Here is a 20,420-nt window from a genome sequence, read left to right as displayed (position 1 = left end):
TGTAAAAGTAATTGGTCTACAAAATATATTTTATTTACCATAAGATTTTATCCTTTAGACATATCCCTTGAATTTTGACATTAACAGAGTTAACCCTAACACGCCTGAGTACTACAAAATACTACTTGATATATGCCCTGTTCGTGCATGCATCCCACGTGGTGTGATGACGCAATCACCCTAAGTGATATATAGGCACGGTTGCGCTGGCCAGCGAAGCCCAAAACCCGTGGCAAAGTGTCGCCAACCCAGTGCTTGGCATGCAAGGGGTCTCGGGTTCGAATCCCACCCAGAGCAAACAACTTCTTTCTTTCTTTTCTCTCTTTATTCCTTCCTGGCTTTCCCTTCCCGTCGCCAAAAAGCCCCTGGCGGATTTGGGTTAGGACATAGACTGTAGAAGGTTTCTAGGGTCTATGGTTAAGATTTGTTCTTCTCTTCATAAATAAATACTTGATGACTAAGCTTTTACACACTTTTGATAACAATATTACTTCTGCATTGCACATTAATGGTAAAAAAATGTCAAATATCTTAAAATAGAAACACTCCTAGCCAATCAACAGGAAGAATTACTTGCATTACAGGCACCATACAAGAAATCCACCCAGGGATGGAATGTAGACCCTAGATGAGAGAGAATCACCATATTATAGCAAAAACAATAACTATAAAAAAATTGCCAACTTTTCAAAAGTGTTTTTTCTGTAAAAGTTATAATAGTTCAAAGTGCTTTATATAGACGAATCCGAATACACGCATTCCTACACCTGACTAGCAGCCTTTAGTTGGGTAGCCGTCGGCTACAATGCACTCAAAATGTGAAATGATTCGCCTTGGCGGAAATTTTAAACTGCATTCCATCACCCGTTTTACACCTTCCGCGAAAACACAGGTGGACAAAAGAATAACACAATACAGTTCCCTTCGACAAAACACACAGCATGGTCTATTCGTTGTTGAAGTGACATAATAACCGGATTAACTATACGCGGTATCTATGCATTGATGTACTTGCGAACAAAATGACTATGTATATGAATAGCCCGATGAATAGATGCGACGGGATTACCTGCGGAATTATCTCCATTATATATATTATTAGCTATTATTCTATTAACCCTCCTCGTCCTTGCATCTTCTCTAGGTGTTAGGCGGCTTTTATTTGCACAATCGGACGCTCAAAACACCAGGTTGGTGCTAGCGGCTACCCAAAGATGTCCGACCAAATCCTGACCATGACTTGGCTACTTGGATTCGTCTATAGAACAAGTTCCTGTTAAAGCCATATTAAACATGTGATAGGCTCCAAAGCAATGCCCTCAATTTTGCTTGAATTTCTATTAATTTGTGCATGATTGTAAATGCTCAATGGTGTACTAAAATACCATGTGAAAGACTTAAGCCTAAAGTGTTTTAATTACAATAAAACTTTGTGTTCACCAATTGATTTGAGTAAAATAAATCGTCACTGATTTGACATACATGGCAAATGACGATTTTGTTTTTGTTTTTGACAAAATGAGTTAAAAATTTCAAAATCTATGAATAAAACTATATATTCACAAAGTTTTGGGACCTAAATGTAGGTAATAAAATATGGTACTTATTTGTGTGATAAACCATTTATTTTAAGTGCCATGAAATGTCCCCATGATACGTCCCCATAGGACACCATATAATTGCAGTTGCCGTAGTGCACACTATTAACCATTGGTTGCTGGTTCAAGCCTGGGCTCATACACCTGTTCCGAATTATGATATGCCATAGGCTTTGGGTTGTGATCATTTCGATCAGTGGTTCGTAACAAAGAAAGCGTGAGCCGGTTGACTTAGCAACGATCATATTCTAATATGCACTACGCCATCAAATTGATTTGACTTCATGTGATGTATCACTGTGGAAACATATGGGAAGGTTGATTTAGAAAAAATAGACATACCTGGGTATGGGTTTGTGACTTAATTATTACTAATTAATGTGGCCATAAAATTATTGTATTTATGGTACCCACACACTAATATAATTTATACACATTGTACTTCAAAAATCATGCAATTATGGTACGAGTTTCCATAGATAAATATTTTTTTCCGTAGGTAGATATTTTTGAAATTACGTTTCGATGATATTGTGAAGAAAAGATTGCTGAATATTCAATAAATTTGCCATGCAAGAATTTCTATTGAAATTGCGCCCAAGAATACTATTCCATTTAAAAATGACCAAGACTTGAATAGCGAGGTCAATGCCAGGGTTCAGGCCCAGGGTTCAGGGATCAGGCTCGAGGTTACACTCACATTGATAGGTATAGACCACTTGACATGTGACGTCATTGCCCGGCAGTATGCGCACGCATTATGGCACTTTCCATTGTTCTTTGCCCTGCAGTGTGCGTGCGCATCTTAGTTTGCTCAGGGCATGTGTATTTTAAATCTCCTACCACATTTCACATAGTACAAGAAAGCCATTGACCAGTGAAGCGGTTCGTTCGAGCATATCGAAAGACCAATCCCTCGCCTTTGTTGATAAACATTGATGTCAAGTGGTCTATTGGTCATGTGTCTGAAAATTTACTCCGTATTGCTGACTGAACTTTGAAAAGTCGCCCAATTTATTTCTTAACCAGGGTTATAGCTAGGCAAATTTTAAATTGAAATTTTCATAAAGAATTGCTAATTTTTATACTGATTGTTCAATGTTCATTAATTTTGAAACATTTGAGACTAGAGTGCCGGGTATTTGGGCTCAAAATTAATTTGAGTGCCAGGTGGAAATTAGAGTGCCGGGTGGGTCCGCCCGCCACCGCCCAGCATAGCTACAACCCTGTTCTTAACCATTGGTTTCTATTTAGGACAGGAAATTGTCAAAAGTCGCAAGGAAAATCTTCAAAAGTTGCCCAATTAGGCTACCAAATTGCAGGTTTGGCAACCCTGACATTGATTGCCAGAGCATTACCTATTAAACAACAACAAAGAAGATCAAATGCGGCAACGTATTATCAACTCTGCAGTCGAGAAGCAATATATAGGAAGTTTGAATAGGGATGAATACAAAAGACTTGTCAGTATTGTAACAGAATTGTAACTTTTCATGACCGTATTTGGAATCAGCATGCAGTAGCGTAGCCAGCGGGGGTGGGGTGGGGGGGGGCAGGGTGGACAGAGTGCCCCCCTGACAAAAAATGAAAGAAAAAAGTGCCCATCTGAAAAAAAAAATGAAAGAGAAAATCAGGAGGGCAAAGGAAAAGAAAAGGGCAAGGAGCCCTTTTCTAGCAAAATTCAGGGCCAAAATAGTGTAAAATCCAAAAAATTTTCACATTTTCGCACATTGTAACAATATAGCCCTTTTCAGCCAGATAATGGGCGAAAATAATGTAAAATACCATTTTTTTTCGCGCTGTGCGCGCACATCATCCCAATAAGGCATTTTTCGGGAAGCTAGAAGACATACAGTCTCTATGTATTGTATGATGCAAATGCATTTTTTTCGTCCGTGCCCCAAAAATTTTATTTTGCCCCCCCCCTGACCAAGAAAGCTGGCTACGCCCCTGTCAGCATGTAAAATGCATTAAAATGAGTACAAACAAGCCTAGTATTGGTTCAGTGGTTCTTAAAAGATCTCTTGATATTTTGAGAAAATATCTCAAAACTTTGACTTATGTTCCAGCCCATAGCAGCATGCAGAGCATTAATAACTGTCAGATACAAAACTGAGATAACCTTTTGTCCTCCATTCAATTGTCAAATCAAATAGATACAAACTGATCACAAATTGGCTGAGGTGATTTTATCATTGACAATATTATCTCATCAGGTTCATTTGGTGTTACTAAACTTTTGACCTGAAATAATTGCTTCTGCTTTACGTGATTGGATGGATCAAAGACATCATGGACAATTCAATATTTGTTTTAATAGAGGTTATCCATGTTCTATAAGCTGCATAGCCTATCAACGACTGCTATACCTTGTTTAGGACATTCTAAAGAAGTACCTAAAGTGCAACCATGACTGTTTCAAAATAGCCCGCCAAAGTCATGCAGGTAACCCGAGGTCGTGCATTGAATTAGTTTTGAATGAGGGATACTACGGGAACCAGTGCCCCCGGGGCCACTCAAGTATTATAGTGTACGCATGCGTGACCAAATTTTCTTTAAACACCCCTAAACGAGTTTTACCCTACCAGCAAATTTAGGCCCTTAATAAGGTAATTTAATATAAAATTTACCCCCAAATGAGTTTTTTGGCTAGTAAAAATGAAAAAATGTACCCTTTTTGGACTCGTAATTTACCAAAAATTTGAAAAGGTACCCTAAACAAGTTGTTCAGCTTCAGAAAACTACCCTTATTCTTGAAAATCAGTGTTTTTTAGACCCTAAATGCGTCACTCGCGTAACTTGCCTTGCCTAAAAAAACACCCCTTTTTACTTGTTTTTTTGGTCACGCATGCGTACAGACCATTTATGTGAGTGATCCCCCCGGGCCAGTGCCTTTTGTTAGAAGTCACACATGAGTGAAGTGGATAACCTCTATTGATGATGGAAGACTATTGTCTATGCTTTAAGCCAGGCCCGTACGCAGAGGGGGTGCGGGGGGTGCGACCGCACCTCCCCAAATTTGCAAAAGTATACAAAAGTCCCAACATTTAAGAATCAGGTTTTTTACGTTTTTTTTTGTCAAAATAGGTCCCAATTTGGGGGAAAAGTCCACTTTTTACAAAATCGCCCCCCCCCCTTTGGAAAAAAGTCCACTTTTTCAAAATCAGCACCCCCCAAAAAAAATCCTGCGTACGGGGCTGCTTTAAGCAGTGGCGGCGGCAGGAATATTTTTCGGGGGGGGGGCATTGAGGGGGCAAAGTGAATTTCAGGGGGGACAAAATTAGCTCATCGTACCCCAAGGAAAATACCACCTGTGGCGGCGGCAGGAATATTTTTCGGGGGGGGGGGCATTGAGGGGGCAAAGTGGATTTCAGGGGGTTGGGGCAAAATTAGCTCATTGTACCCCAAGGAAAATACACCCTATAAAGTAAGAGAGGTTTACTGCAAAAGTTGTCCATACAGCTTGTTTTTGGCCTAAAATAATGTCCTTTTACAACAGGTTTGAAAAACTATGCTATAAAACAAATATTGTTGATGATCAGAAAAACGGCAATAGTGCAAGAGTAAATCATGCATGGTATTCAAAATAAACACAGCCATTAAACTGTGACTAACCTAAAGGAACGCAAACTAAGTGGATATACCACAAGCAATGGTGCAGCTCCTCCAACAACTTCCACAAGGGATATCACAAGGATTAAACTTTACATCCCAAGTCTTTACCAAGGATTACCATAAGAATGCTGAAAATAAATATCTTGGGTAAAATTCGGACAGCAGTATAGTAAATTGTTGAAGTTGTGTAGCCTGATATTTTGCGAGTAATAGTTACTAGTAATCGGAACAAGGATCTCCCTTGCATTTCATCAGTCTGCTATGCTTTTTGCCTAAGTCATTTTTTGTAATTTTGAGAACAAAGTACAAAATATGGTTCAAGCATGCATTTAAACATATTTATTCACCAATCTCCCCAGGGACCAATCTTTGCACAAGAACAAATGATGATGATACAAAGGAAAGGGAATAATCCGAAATCAGCCTGATTATGTACGATGCATGCTTTGAACCACATTTTGTTCTTTGTCCTCAAAATTACAAAAAATGACTTAGGCAATTAGCGTAGCAGGCTGATGATTTGCAGTTTACTCATGATGAAATAAATTAAAAAGTGCAATTGCTTCGTCTTTTCTGCCATACAGACAGTAGCATAGCCATGGGGGCAGCTTCCCCCTGTCTTGCCCCTCTCTCCCCCTTGCCTCCCACTCTGAAAAAGTCCTGGCTATGCTACAACCAGACTCGAATACATGTGGTCTATTCAGGCCGGGGAAACAGGGTGCAAAAAGGAAAATTAAATTCATTGAGTGGACCAGGAGAGGTTGGACACACAATTGTTTTGGACTTAAAAGCTGAATTTTTCATAGCATAAATATTAATATTAATAATTTTGAATGGCACTTGTCTTTTAGTTGGTAACCCTAAGGAAACAGTGTTAATTTGATGTAATCCATGTACATTTGTGAGCAGGGGCGGCGCCAGGGTATTTTGATAGGGGGGCGATGCATTTTAAAAATGTTGAAGAATATTCCTGCGGCGTGATAGCGCCCGGCCCTCGCGCTATGCGAGGAGGGTGTCTGAGGGGGATGTGCCCCCCTCAGAATTTGGAAAAATTTCAAAATGGAAGTACAAATGAAGCCATTTGATGCACCATTTTCACCCTTTTATTGGTTATTTATTTATTTTCCAACCGCATATTTTTATGGGTTTCATTAACGGGCCCGACTTGCGGACCGCAGGTTTTAGGCATGGACCTACTCAATTAGGCCTATACGTTCAATTTTGGAGTCTTACTTTTTTCCCATGCTTTCCCAGTCCAATTTCACCTTTGTTGAAATAAAATTTCTTTCTTTTGACCATGTTTACCCCCATTCCTTTCAAATTTTTCTTCTCTCATGTCATCCTTAGGCCTATATTATACAAATGATCGGGCATTAAGTACAATTCTTTGAGCGTGTTTGCAAAGTCCCGGTTAATTAATATGCAAAGTTTAAGTCGCAACGCTGTGTATGTTTTAAAGTTGCATTGTATATGAGATGCCTTATATTAATTACGCAAATGAATAGGCCTAGGCAAGATAAAAATGATATGAATAGGGGTGTTTGGAAGTCGGAAAATATTTTTAAATGAAAGCCGTTATCAGGAGCGTAGGCGGGGTGGTCGCTCCCCAATCATCGAAAGCCAAAACGGTTCAATTTATGAAGCGTGGCGAGCGGGCGCTCAGTTTTTATGATTTTTCGGTCAAAAAAGTCAAAAATTTTGCCCATTAGCGAGCGAAAAAATTAGGTTCTTTATGCTTTCTTGGTCAAAAGAGTCCACAATTTTAGGAAAAGGTCCAAAACATGTCCACTTTTTCAAAATCAGCCCCCATAAATCCTGGCTATGCCCCTAACCGTATTAAATAAAGCCAATATTGCTTATTATTGCTAAATAATTTTGATACTATTTCTGAGAGAGGTAGCATATAATATACAAACAATGTGATAAAAGTAAAAATTGTGTTACAGATATCGGACTGAAAGTAAATTTTATAATGATTAAATTGCTGGCATGACACAGACTTGCCTATGTTGCCGCGCCAGGACAGGGACGTAGCCAGGACTTTTCCAAAGAAGTTGGGAGAAAACCGAGTCGGTCAGCATTCCACAGGGGGCAAGATGTCCGAAGGGGGTGGGGCTTCCCCTTCGCCTAACCATGGCAATGGCTCCTTTTCTTCTTCTTTCCCCCCTCTCTTTCTCTCCCCTTCCCTTTTTCTCTCTCCTCCCTCTTCTCTTTTTCCTCCCTTTTACCTCTTTTTTTTGCAAATAATAGGGGGGGGGGCGGCCGCCCCCCTTGCCCCCCCTGTGGCGCCGCCGCTGTTTGTGAGGACAACAAATGACATTGGAGAGGAAGCCTGCATCAGAAGACAAGTGTTGAAAGAAACTGACTGGCATTTTGCTGACATTATTTGGCTGACCTCTGTTTAAAACAAAACAAGTTCATTTTCCTATTCTCGTATGTATGAATATTATATTAATTGTAAAAAGCTCCCTCCCTATGGTTTCTTTCAGAGGGTGATTGTGTTTCTTTGATGAAACGTCAGAACAATAAATTAATTTACAGTATTATAATTTATAATTTTTTACCCCTGTGTGTGTGACCTTTTGTGACCTCTAGCGATCACCACAGATCAAATCCAAAATGGCTAATCTGAAAATCAACATTAGACCTTGTACTTCATGTGTGAATTCTAATGCTTCTACTACAAGGTGCACAATGCTTTAGCTTAGCAGCTGTACTATTCAGATGGTTCTCTGTACCTACTTTTTTGCAACCCATCAATATGCCAATTTTTCACACAAAAAAACACCCAAAATGTGCCAAAATTAGGTGCTTTTAAGGGCAACTTTGCCCACATTTAAATGCACCCAATTGGGAACATTGGTCTCCACTGAAAACACACACATCGATATATCGATATACCAAAACATGAAAACGCACCCCAAAACCGTGGCACATATCCTTCACTGCAACCAGGGGATCATCCTGGCCTGGGGCTAGTAATACAGGAAGTGAGGGCCAGGAGTGAGGGAGCATGGTGGTCAGTCACTGGTTACGCCAAATGATGTCAGTCACTCGTTACGCTTCGATAACCATAATGAATTCAACTTCTATTTTGCGTATTTGTTTTACAGTAAAATTCTAGTTTGAATTTGATAAAAGTTGCTCCTGGTCTTCATTAGAAGTCGAGTTCAAAACACAATGAATCTGAATATACATCATTACACAATGACTCTGTTTACACACAAATAAAGTTGAGTTCAAATTCGACTTCAGACTGTGTACCGAGGTTTACAGACTGGTTCAAAAAGAAGTAAACTCATGTTTGTGGCGCTTTTGTACAAAATCTAGAAGGTTTCGCTGTAAATGAAAATATCATTGAAAAGAGCAGATTTTGAATGTCCAAATTAAAAAAAGAATTGTTGTATTTGCTTACGTACACAAAGCCTGAGTTTAACTCATTTGAATAAAACCAACCACTTTTGTAGCTGCACACAGTTTCAATTCCCAAGCAATGTAGTCATAATCATGGTAGTGTGTGACTGGTATAGCGCGATATTCAAACGCAAATTAAAGTTGTGTGGCAGGAGTGGTTACGATCAATAATGCCTAGCGGGCTACTGTCTACATTATGGCCTATATACAGATGGGCTCAATACAAGAATTCTTTTTAATTTAGACATTCAGAAACTGCTCTTTTCAATGATATGTTCATTTACAGCGAATTCCTTCTAGATTTTGTACAAAAATGCCACAAGAGTTTACTTCTTTTTTAATCAGCCTGTATGATATACAAATATCATATTTATTGACACTGATAATAAGGATCAAGGCAGATAATAATTTGTACAGAAGTATATACTACCGACCTTTCCTGACACAAAGATAAAAGAAATAATCATGGCCGAACAACAAAATCAAAATCCTCTTAAAATAATTATGTGGTGTACACCAAGATCACTCTCTACTGCCATTGGCAAGTGCTTCAGTCAGATACCTGGTTCTCTCATCTGGCATGAACCTTACATCAGTGCAATGTGGTACGGCACAGATCGACGCTTCCCAGCTCCTTGTGACAAAGGTGGCTGGCAAGGTGATGGCGATGATAACATGTCAGCCAAAGCTGCAGATATTAAGCTTCCTGATGGAGTTGGATACGATGGCAAAAAGTGCAGTTATAGATGGTTTAAGGACCAGTTAGAAGCCGAGTATCCCGACAAGAGTCTGATTTTCGTAAAAGGCATGAGCTTTGGCGTGGACACACGATACGATGCTATACCAGATGGGTATCAACATACATTCCTTATAAAACATCCTATGAAAGTCATTCCATCTTGGAAGAAACTGATGGTAAAGAGCTCCAAATTGGATGCACGAGAGATCAAAATGAACGAGATACCAGTATCAGCAGTGCCAGCTGGATATTTCTTCAAAGAGTCCTACGATCTCCTGCAGTATGTTAAGGAGCACTTTGAACCACATCCTATCATATTGGATGCAGATGATCTATTAGCCAACCCATCTGGCATTCTCAAAGCTTATTGTTCACAAACAGGTATTCCTTACAGTAATGATCTTCTTGAATGGGAAGCTGGGGATGCTGTGGCGGACACTTGGATGATACCACAGATGCTGCTCAAAGTCAATAAGATTGTGAAATTTTACGAGGGTGCATTTAAGAGCACACAGTTTAACAAGCCAGGGAAGATGCCTTTGAGGAGTGACCTGACAGAGGATGAGTTGATTTGTGTGGATAGTATTATGCCTTATTATGAAGAAATGTACACGCAGAGATTGACATGTTGATAGATAGGGACAGGTTGCAGTGACACTCTATAATTGACATCACACAATATGACCTTGATAAGTGATCTGAAGAGATGACTTGTTTACAAGTGTTGATATGCCTTAGTGTGAAGACAGGTATACACAGAGATTGATAAGTTGATGGATTGGGACAAGTTTGGAGTACCCCAGGACTCTGTAATTGGCCCCCAAAGAACATACATGTGATCTGCTCAATAATCTGATGAAGGATGACTTGTTTGTGTAAATGTTTTAACATTTTAAAAATGCCGAAATTAGATTAACTAAGATTAACTAATAACGATTAACGAAAGATTAACTAATAATATTTACTGGACTACACCAGGTTTGGACTACCCCAGGACTCTATGCAATTGGTGTGAGAATGAGCGAGACATGTTTGTTTTAAAAATCAAATTGTCTATTAGTGTAGTGGCCACATGCATACAATTATTGTGTGATTTGCTTCACAGCGACACCCTTAATTTTACTTGGATTTCTACAGTTTGCATAATTATAATGCCAAGTGGTATACTAAAATACCACGCAAAAGACTAAGCCTGAAGTGCTTTAATAACAGTAAAATTTAACTTTTTGTATTAAAACCGGGTCGACCCGGTTTTATTCAGTGTTCAACGATCGAGTACTTGCTAACATGTACAGTGGATGTCAGCTAGTATGCATACACACGCCGAGCGCGATGCTCCGTGCAGTACAAATACGATCGGCGAGCGTAGTACACGCATTGTAGGCGTTGGAATGAATCGCAATTTTCTTCGTTATACCTCATTTGTTTTGCTCGAAATTAAAAGGGGATAATGTGATGAGTGAAAACAAACATTTAAATAAGAATCTATTCTTTATCCAAATCACACATTATTGCTTTAATCAAGCTTGGCTCTGACTCATAATCGGAGGATTTGAACCATGGTGCTGCCATAGTGTTGTGAACTTGGGCAAGGCGATTTACCTCACTTGCCTCATCCCACTAAAGGTGTAATGGGAAGCTGCTAGGGAATGATTACAATCTGAGAGCTGATAGAAGCTACACTATACAGTTGTGCGCTTTTAGCATGGGATGCAGCCACCAGCCCCACATAGTAGCTTGTTAGTGTGTGTGTCAATTTTGTGACCTTTGTAAATATGTACCAATAAAAATTCCTTTAAAAAAGGAATGGGGCGCCCAATGTGAGCTTAGACGTGATATTGTGAATTCCATGGCATGGTGTTTAGATTTGATATTATAATGATTTTTTCTAGGGAAGAGTAGAAGATGATCAAATGCAAATGTGTTTGATTGGGGAAGGTGTATCACAGGACCGTTTTGGATGAAATAAATTGAATTGGAATGAAGCTGTCGTGTCAATTTGCGATTATGTGGGGTGGGGGAGTTCTGTTTTTGGGGCATATTGCAGTGATGGTATTGCTTTGGATATTGAATATTGTTGAATTTCGTTATGCATGGGGGTATATGATGGATAGTATAGAAGACACAAGTAAGTAAGCTCCCCTGGCAAAATATGGGGGGGGTTATCCCCACCCTGAATCTACGCCTATGTTGACCAAAAGAAAAGTTTTTATGAATGTATAACGTCTGTGATACATATACATCATCTACTTGCTAATACACTGAAAATCTAATAGAGATGAAGGATAAAAAACAATTACAGAACATTCATTCTTCATAAAAGTAGCTATGGGTATACAATGTTTACAAGATAAGAACGTTAATGTTTTGTACATGAACGTAACGTCTTTGATACATAGTTGTTAACACACTGAAAATCTGACTAGAGATTTACAATTTGATGATATCCAAAAGAATACTTAGCATTGAAGAATTTTAAAAAGTTCCAGAACTTTCATTTGTTAACATAGACGTAGCAACAAATTGAAAATACAAACGTAACGATTTGTTCATAAACGTAACATCCTCGACACATCTAGGATCCGCATAATTTGTTGATTAATGTCATAAACAGTCACAACAGATTTTTGGTCTGATCATTTTATCATTTTAAGGGGGACCCGATATTGCATTTGGAAGAACCAGCCTTTTCAATAACTATCAAAACTGCTGGGTACCAAACTTTTTGATACAGCTTGTACATGTTGTTTAGTAATTTCAATTACACCATGCAGATAGATAAGACCTTGGTAAGATAAGCATGTTAATTGTTATGTCACTATCACTATCTTGATCTTGATAAGATGCCTACTCAAACACTGAGGCTGCTGCCTGCTTATTAAACAGGGACAACTATACAACATACATGTGTACATTCATTGAATGACTTGGAAACTTTGGGTACAAAAACTCATACATATCAAATCCTTTTATTGAAAATGTCAACTTAAGTTATTTAGCAAAATGCATGTACAATGTATAGTGAAGCTCATAACCTTGAATGAACGAGAGTCCAGTGCAGCTTACATGCAAGCTCATATTACACCAATCCACTAACAGCTACTAACCTATGTCTGCAGTCATCTGTTTCTGCATACAACGCATGAGCTTGCTATGCGAATGCATGTGTTGGAGGCTAGTAGCTGCTAGTCACTGAAAATTCAGCGGTAGCTAGTAGTTCCACCAAAACTTTTACTATAATTTAGATTCGCGACCTGATATTTGACCTATCATGATGTATTTGACATTGTTAGTTCCAGAAATAGTACAAGAATACTCCTGGGACTGGTGAGTTAAAATGGATGGCGCTAGTCCACGTACGGATAGAAGAAAGAGTTAACTTTTGGTCAAAACAGTGCACTGACACAGTAAACTCACAGAAAAGAAGTAAAAAACTTGGCACTTAAAAATTTCACGCGACTTAACAAAATAACCTGTGGACTTATAAATAGTCTAGCAGCATGGAGAATATTCTTAGCTCCATTTTGGTACCAGGTGAGGCCTATACAATCCAAAATGTTCATGCTGTGTTGAATTAAACAAAAAATGACCCCATTTTGGCAACTTTTGTGGATGAATTGCAATGGGACATTTCGTGCTGGACAGTTCTTGTCTAAAGGCCCGTCTAAAGGTTGACAAAGGATTTGATATGCTCTGCAAGTTAGGTCAACTTTTGCACTATGATTGTTTATTTGAGGTTATTGGACTATGCCATTGAGATTAGGCTATTGTGGTCCATATAGTGTTGGTCACCGCTCATCGGGTTCTAAGAGGCGGTAAACTGGTTTAAGCCCGCAAAGGTCACGGGTTATTTGGTGTTTGTATAAGTCCATTAATTTTGTATTTTAAACAAAGAATATACGCACAAGATTTTATCCCATGCATATCAGAAAACAATAATAAAATAAAATCCAAGCCAGTTGTGGTTTTATTTCTGAGCTGGGCATAATTTTAGCAAAACAATTCATGAAGTAAATCTAGCAAGACCGAAATTAGAAGCTTTTTGCAAAGTCAAGCCTAATAATGGGGCCGCCGCCGTAGCAGGCGCCCCCAAAAAGATCCAAATTTGGTAGGAAAATAATCATACTGCATGAATCCACTTTTTTAACAAAAATGATTGATCCCCCAAACCAAAAATATATGTTATTAACTCTTTGGCTAAAAATGACCATTTGGAGTTATTACTCATTGGAGTTATAGTGTTAGAATTATGATACATCCAAATTGTAAGGTGCACACATTTTGTTGATTTGATTGAGAGTACACTCTATTAAGGACTCACCTGAATACCAGGACCACGGTTAGCGGTGAAATATCCACCTTGTGGAAGTCCCACATGGTCCACTCCACACCCAAAATAACCTAATCTTCACTATGACTCACTTTGCTCATTGCATCACATAATAAATTTTTCACACTTATTTTTTTGAGTAAAATTATTATGTAGAATGCACAATTTCAGGTTCAGTTTCAGTTTATTTTTACTATTAACAATCACATAATTATTAGGCAAAAAAACAATAATGGTGTTGCCCTTATACCAGACCGACCCAAATTTTCAAAATCATGGGTCTGGCATTTCTTTTTAAGAAAGAAGTAAATTTAGCAAAAAATCATATAATTGCTTGGTTAAAATCTGAATATTATTATCAAATACAGCTAAAAATGTGTTTCTATCTTTTGTAGTTTAAAAAATATATTGTAGGTTTAAATTGTTGAGTTGGTATACGAAGAGGTGAAATATAATATAATACCGCCAGACACTATCCAAACTTTTCATGTTTCAGGAGTATTTCGTAATCCTAGCATCCTCTTTTCATGACATTTTTTAGTGGATATTAACGAAAAACGCTTATTCCCAAAATTTCAGTTGATTCTGATTTTGCGTTTGCAAATTATGCATGATTATGCTCAATAGGCCAGTGTTATAATTTCATTCTGGTGTACCAGAACGTAATTCAAATTTGATGATATTTTTGCTAAACGAATTAATCGGCAAGAAAATCCAGTAGTATAAAAATCTCAACTTTTTTGGAGAAAACTGGCATACACTCACAGTCACTCAAATATTAGAAAGTAACACAGAGAGCTCACAAACAGTACCGCACAACTTTTCAATGAATCATTCAACATACTTTTTGTCTCATCAAGTCCTTCAAATAAAAAAGTTTTGAATTTGATACATGCCACATTTCGGTTAAATGCACTTGAGCAATGAAAACACATGCCTTTCTTAATATGTTACTTATAATTAAAAAAATCTGGCCTTGTTACACTCAGGAAATTATTTTTGTAACTTAAATAAGATGAAAAAACTGAAGTACAAATTACTTTTTTAGTTTTTACCGGCAAAAAAACCCACAAAAAAACAAAACACTAACCCCTATCCCATCCCATTCAGTATGGTTTGCATCTACAAATCACCGTTCAAATTTGAATATTTAATCTTCGTCTCGCATCCCTTGTTTGACTTAATCAATTTATTCAAGTTCAAATTTGATACCAAATGTGATGTGAAACGGTCAGATGGTCCGGAGTCAGGGAGTCTGTAAACATATCAAATCAATGATCACACCAAATAATACCTATTCTATGTAAATGAACTTCTCTTTTTTGATGCTAAATTAATTAAACATGTATTATACTGTAAATCAAACAAACCCTGCTGGTAATCACTACAATCAGAGGATATATCATAATCTACTATTCCAACCTCAATGAGTGAATGCCATTTCACCTTAAAAGTAAATTTAGCGTGACAATGATTCTTTTGAATCTGTGAACCGGCTTTTGTACTTTAGGTGTAATCCTGGACTTTGAATAGGAGACTCTATTGTGCTTCAAATGATAGGGGTAAATCATTAAGATATTTAACCGTTTGACATGGTTTGAAAATCATTTCAAGAAGAAAACAATAGAAAGTGCAGATTTAATTCAATTCAGTCACAAAAGACCCCTACTCAGTCTTAATCTAGCAGCAACCACATCCATAATGGATCTGTGATTGCCTAGTAATAATTCACAAGGTTGGTAGGAAGGAAGGCAGGCTTGTGATTACAAAATCTGTATCGAGTCATGATTGGCCGCAATGATTTGAATTATTTGAATTACACAACCTTCGGCTATTTCGTACCATAAAATGGGGTAACTTCGGTCAGCGGGGTAACTTTGGTCGATCAAATATATTTTTTTAAATGGTCATATTTTCGTACAGCAATATTATTTTTAATCATATTTGGTGTCAATCTGTTAAGAAATATATTTGGAAGAAATAATTGTCCCTCATGTCCAATTTCCTCGAAATTCACAGAATTTTTGACCAAAAATGAGCATTTTTTTACATTTTTTCAGAAGAAATAAAAATCGATATGTGTGAGCAAGGATGTGTGCTTGATTAATTTTGCAAGGGTTCAAATGTCACAAAAACAACAACTTGCCCATATACAGCGAAGATCAATTTTTTTGATTTTTTTTTCTTCATGGAATGTAATACTCTGACCAAAGTTGCCCCAAATGCGGGGTAACTTTGGTCAGGCTTTTTTTTTTTTTTACCCCTAGGGCACCCTTACAAAATTATTAAAAAATCTTTTTCAACTTCAAGGTGTAGAAGGGAACCCTAATGTCACAAAAAAGAGATAATTAGAAATACAATTGATTTTGTTTGGAAGCATTGGTTTAAAAACTCTGAAAAGTGGCACAAAGTTACCCCATTTTACGGTAGTGATTACTGAATATGGGCCAACTCTACTATTCTTATTACAAGACTGCCCTACCTCAACCATAAACCCTAACCCTAAACTCCATAAATGAAGACTGACCTCAAGTCTAGCAAATTGTACCCAGTTTAGTAATTGTACCGCTAGTTCAGAGTTTGTTAAACATACTGAAATGGGAATATTTTATTGTATTTAAAGGTACACAGCTAAGTTAAGTCAATAAAAAAAAGTTAATAATTTTCTTTTAAATTATTTTACCATGCAAACCTAAAATGCATCACTTTAAATGTCAAACCCATTAAAAATGTGGGGTTTTTTTCAGCATGCTTTTTTATTTTTATATGTTTAAAGGTGACCGATCCCCACCATGGCCATCTCCTTACACATAATGTGTAATTTGATCTATTTGAATACATTTTAAAGAAAATCAAGAGATTGAGAGAATGTTCTTAGCTTTTATCAGACCAAACTGAATTGAAACTGCAAACAGGTTAAACACTGTTGCATTGAGCAGTGGCTATTAATGCAGATTCAAGTAGAGTCATATAATCTGTGTTTATTTTAACATTTCAATCTGACCTGCAGTGGCGTGTGCAAAGGGGGGGGGGGGGGGCGCATTGTTGGTAATTCGGGGAAATTAGTCATTCCGATCGTTTACACTCCTAATCAGACTCCATTCGGGGGAACTGAACAACCTGCCCCCCTCTTTCAATGTGCTGTGCACGCCACTGCTGACCTGTTACTCTCTAAATGTAAAATAGTGAATTTTCACTTTTTCAAGGAGTTGGACGAAAGACAACACATTTTTTAGTGGAAAACACTCAAAAATTAAAGAAAGTACATTTTCTTTAGGCGATATTCACTCTTTTGAGAGTATACAGACTACTTTTTTCAATCCTTTTAGAGTGAAATTTTTTCACTCAAAATGGGGCTGTCCTCCATTTCACTCTCTCACTCTTTTTTCCACTCTTTCCACCTCGTCATCATGTCGTAATCACTCCTGAACCAGGTGGCATAGCCAGGATTTAGTGTGTGTGTGTGTGGAGGGGGGGTGAAGCCAAATTTGTGTCCCCATTTGTCAATTTTTTGTCATTTAAATGACACTTTACTCATTGCCAACTCCATTTTATCCCTGAAATTTTCTGTGGAAGAAATCCCCCCAGTCCCCACTGACAACGACAATGTGGTTGTACATACGCCACAGCAATTGCGAAGACTAAACATGACACAACAAGAAATGCTCTCATACAGGCAATTTTCATCAGCATTTACAACACAACCATGCTATGAACCAGCCCAATGAAGGTAATTTTCATCATTCACGATGATGACACGATTGTAGTATGCCGACTTCTTTTAGTGGACACACGATACTAATTTTGTAATACGATTGTAACAAAATCATAATCGACAGGAACATAATAAGCAAATGAATCAAGCAAAGGAACAAAAAGTATCTATATACAAGGGTAGCGAATACAAATGACCATATATGGAGATGTGCCACAATTATGGGTCTCATTTTGGGGACTCTGGTGTAACAATGTTCCCCTTTTCTAGTTCAATTTTGATATAAAAATGGGTAATTTTGATATTAAAATAGATAATTCTTTAAATTGTTCGAAAAAATACCCAAATTCAAACTGGAGCCCAAATTTAAATTTATGTTGAAATTTTGTAAAACCTTGGGACCAATTCGGCGGAAAATTTGTATCAATATAAATCCACTTTGAGATTCTCAGAGGCACATCCCTACCGAAATCAAACTTGGAGCGATTGCCGAATAGAGGTGCAACTCTACTAGTCTTATTAGGCTAATGAAAGTTGACTCCCAGTTTCCCGTTACCCGACTCCGGTCAGAAAAAAATGCCGATCAAATATTTCATTATTTTCCATTATTTCATTATTTCACATTTTTCAAGTTTTTAAGAAAAAAGGATAGTTTTAATGTCATCTTTCACGTCCGACACGTATTTTAAGCACTTTTACGCCGACCCTGACCGGCCCGAATAGTCTTTATAAACGCTGGGTTAAACTACGTGGTAAAATGGCAATATCGTAGGGCGCATTTACTGGAGACTAAAAATTCCCTGCATCTAAGTTTCTCCTACCACTAAATGGATAGACCGAACACAAAGAGAGGCAGCCAAGTTTATGGAACCAGCGATGAACAAATATGAAAGCATTTCTACCGTGCACTATGTAGCGCTATATATAGACAACATCAAAATAAATAAAATAAATAAAGTTTGAAGTCAAATTTATTCTGCTTTTCTTACAAATATATGTATTTAATAAAATAAACTTATAAATAAAATGATTTATTTGTCAATTTCTTGCATGGTTGTTTTATTATTAACACGTGTACCCTGTGATGATTTTTACCAGCAACCTCCATGTGAACGTTCGAACTTTCATTTGTTGTGCAACCTAAATTGGAAAACAATACAATTTCCATGTATAAAAGTTTACTTTCAAAGATCTGCTTTAGGACCTGTGTCAAGTATTAAAGTTTTGACAGAACAGCTACAATATTTTATTGTGCAACCTAAATGATCAAAAACAGTTTGTGCAAGTAGACAAACTAATTTCCGTATAAATATTGCTTCCAAAGATGTGCTAGTGGAGAGTAAGTTTGGTTTGTAAAAGTAGTGTGCAATAGAACACACAGACACAGTGTATTTATATGGAAAAGTGGTTCTCCAAAGACTATCATGGACTTCTGGTGCTTTCATATGTTGCACAACCTATAGGTTAATTTGAAGATTCCAAAGAAGATGTGCTTAATTAAAACTTGTTTTGAAGACTAAGTTGGTAAAATATTTGAGTGAAGCATGGTCATTACTATACTTTATTATTTTATTTGGGCCTCAAAACATAGCATTCCGTAATTAACTTTGCACCGATAATGAAAGTTTGAAAATAATGAATAATGAATAATGAAACAGTCACCTACCCAGTCATGAAAAACTATGTAACGGGAAACTGGGGGTCAACTTTCATTAGCCTTACAAGACTGCCTACCCCAACCCTAACCCTAAATGAGGACTGGACTCAAGTCTAGCAAGTTGCACCCTATTAAGTGATTATACAAAATTGCCCCCCCCCCCCCCTGGAAAAAAGATCCACTTTTTCAAAATCAGCATCCAACTGTTACAGCAACAAGAAATATTTGTATGTGTTGCACCTCTTACCAAGTTTGAAGGCCTATGATTTTACAAACCTGCAATTTGTAACAATATTTAATCCAATCTAGATACAAGCACTGTAAAATCAACATTAGGCCTACAAGTTTAAATGAATTTTGTTTTCACATATTGTAAGGTAAACATTTTTTCGGCAAAAACGTTTGATTGTAAAATAAACTTTTGTGTTAACAAGACCTCTTTATTAAAGCCCTAATAAAAAAGCTTATATTTACGTCTTGATCAATGTTGTTATGTTTCCATAGCAACAAAGCAATAGTTTACACTTGACTTCATTTGTGGAATGTCATTTAAAAATTAATTGATCAAATTACACGTTGACCTGATCTTTACACCAACCCAGTATTGTTGCCGTTATCGATGATGAATAAGCCATGACAAAATGAACGACAGATAACATGAAGTACTTCTCCACTATTTACATGCCCAGTCAGGCGGATACTAAGTACAATTGCTGCTACATGCTAATTTTGAATATAAAACATATGGTTAAAGGGAAAAGGAATTAGAAATAAAGTTTGTGCAAGCTAGAGGGGTAACCAGCCACATAATACACATTGTGCATTATGCTACACCAGATAAGCATCCCAACACCCCAACAGACATGATTTTGTCTGCACAGACAGGTACATTTACAGATACAATAGCTGCCACAAACATTTCCTGAACCAAACTGGGCAAAATATATAGCAAAAATGGCAGCTGCACGCCTACTATGAGATTAGGCCTATTGAACATCTGGGTGGGTGCACAACACCAAATCCTTCCGCATTTGGTGTAACCCTCCACAGTCCCGTTAAAAAATAGCGTCAATAGATGCGAAATATATCTGCATCCCAAGGGGACCAAATTTGAGTGACTCCTGGTTGTGTTGCAAAAAATGATAGAATTGGAGCTCAACAGTACAAATCGGTTTGGAAAATGTTTGAATCGAATGTACTCGTACATGGGTGATAGGCTCTCAGAACAATGTCATGGGAGGAACTGGTGAGGAGAAATTCGGGATGGCATTGTTCAATGGTTCGTATTCGGGATGGCATTGTTCAAAAATCAAATCTAAATAAAAATTTAATCTTTATTTAAAGCCATATTA

The 20,420-nt window shown here is 37.5% G+C and overlaps 2 protein-coding genes across 2 annotated transcripts in view; one reads left to right on the top strand and one right to left on the bottom strand.

Moving 5' to 3' along the window:
• LOC140159656 (thrombospondin type-1 domain-containing protein 4-like) overlaps nt 1-20,420 on the bottom strand; it is a 344,014-nt gene that overhangs the window by 263,069 nt on the left and 60,525 nt on the right.
• LOC140158407 (uncharacterized) lies at nt 9,093-9,998 on the top strand. Its single transcript, XM_072181499.1, has one exon. It carries the CDS (start codon nt 9,093-9,095, stop codon nt 9,996-9,998), a length of 906 nt encoding a protein of 301 aa, XP_072037600.1.

Source organism: Amphiura filiformis, chromosome 8, assembly GCF_039555335.1.
Source record: "Amphiura filiformis chromosome 8, Afil_fr2py, whole genome shotgun sequence".
NCBI lineage: Eukaryota > Metazoa > Echinodermata > Ophiuroidea > Amphilepidida > Amphiuridae > Amphiura > Amphiura filiformis.
Note: the sequence above shows the minus strand (reverse complement) of the source record. Positions and strands in the feature narration are given on the sequence as shown.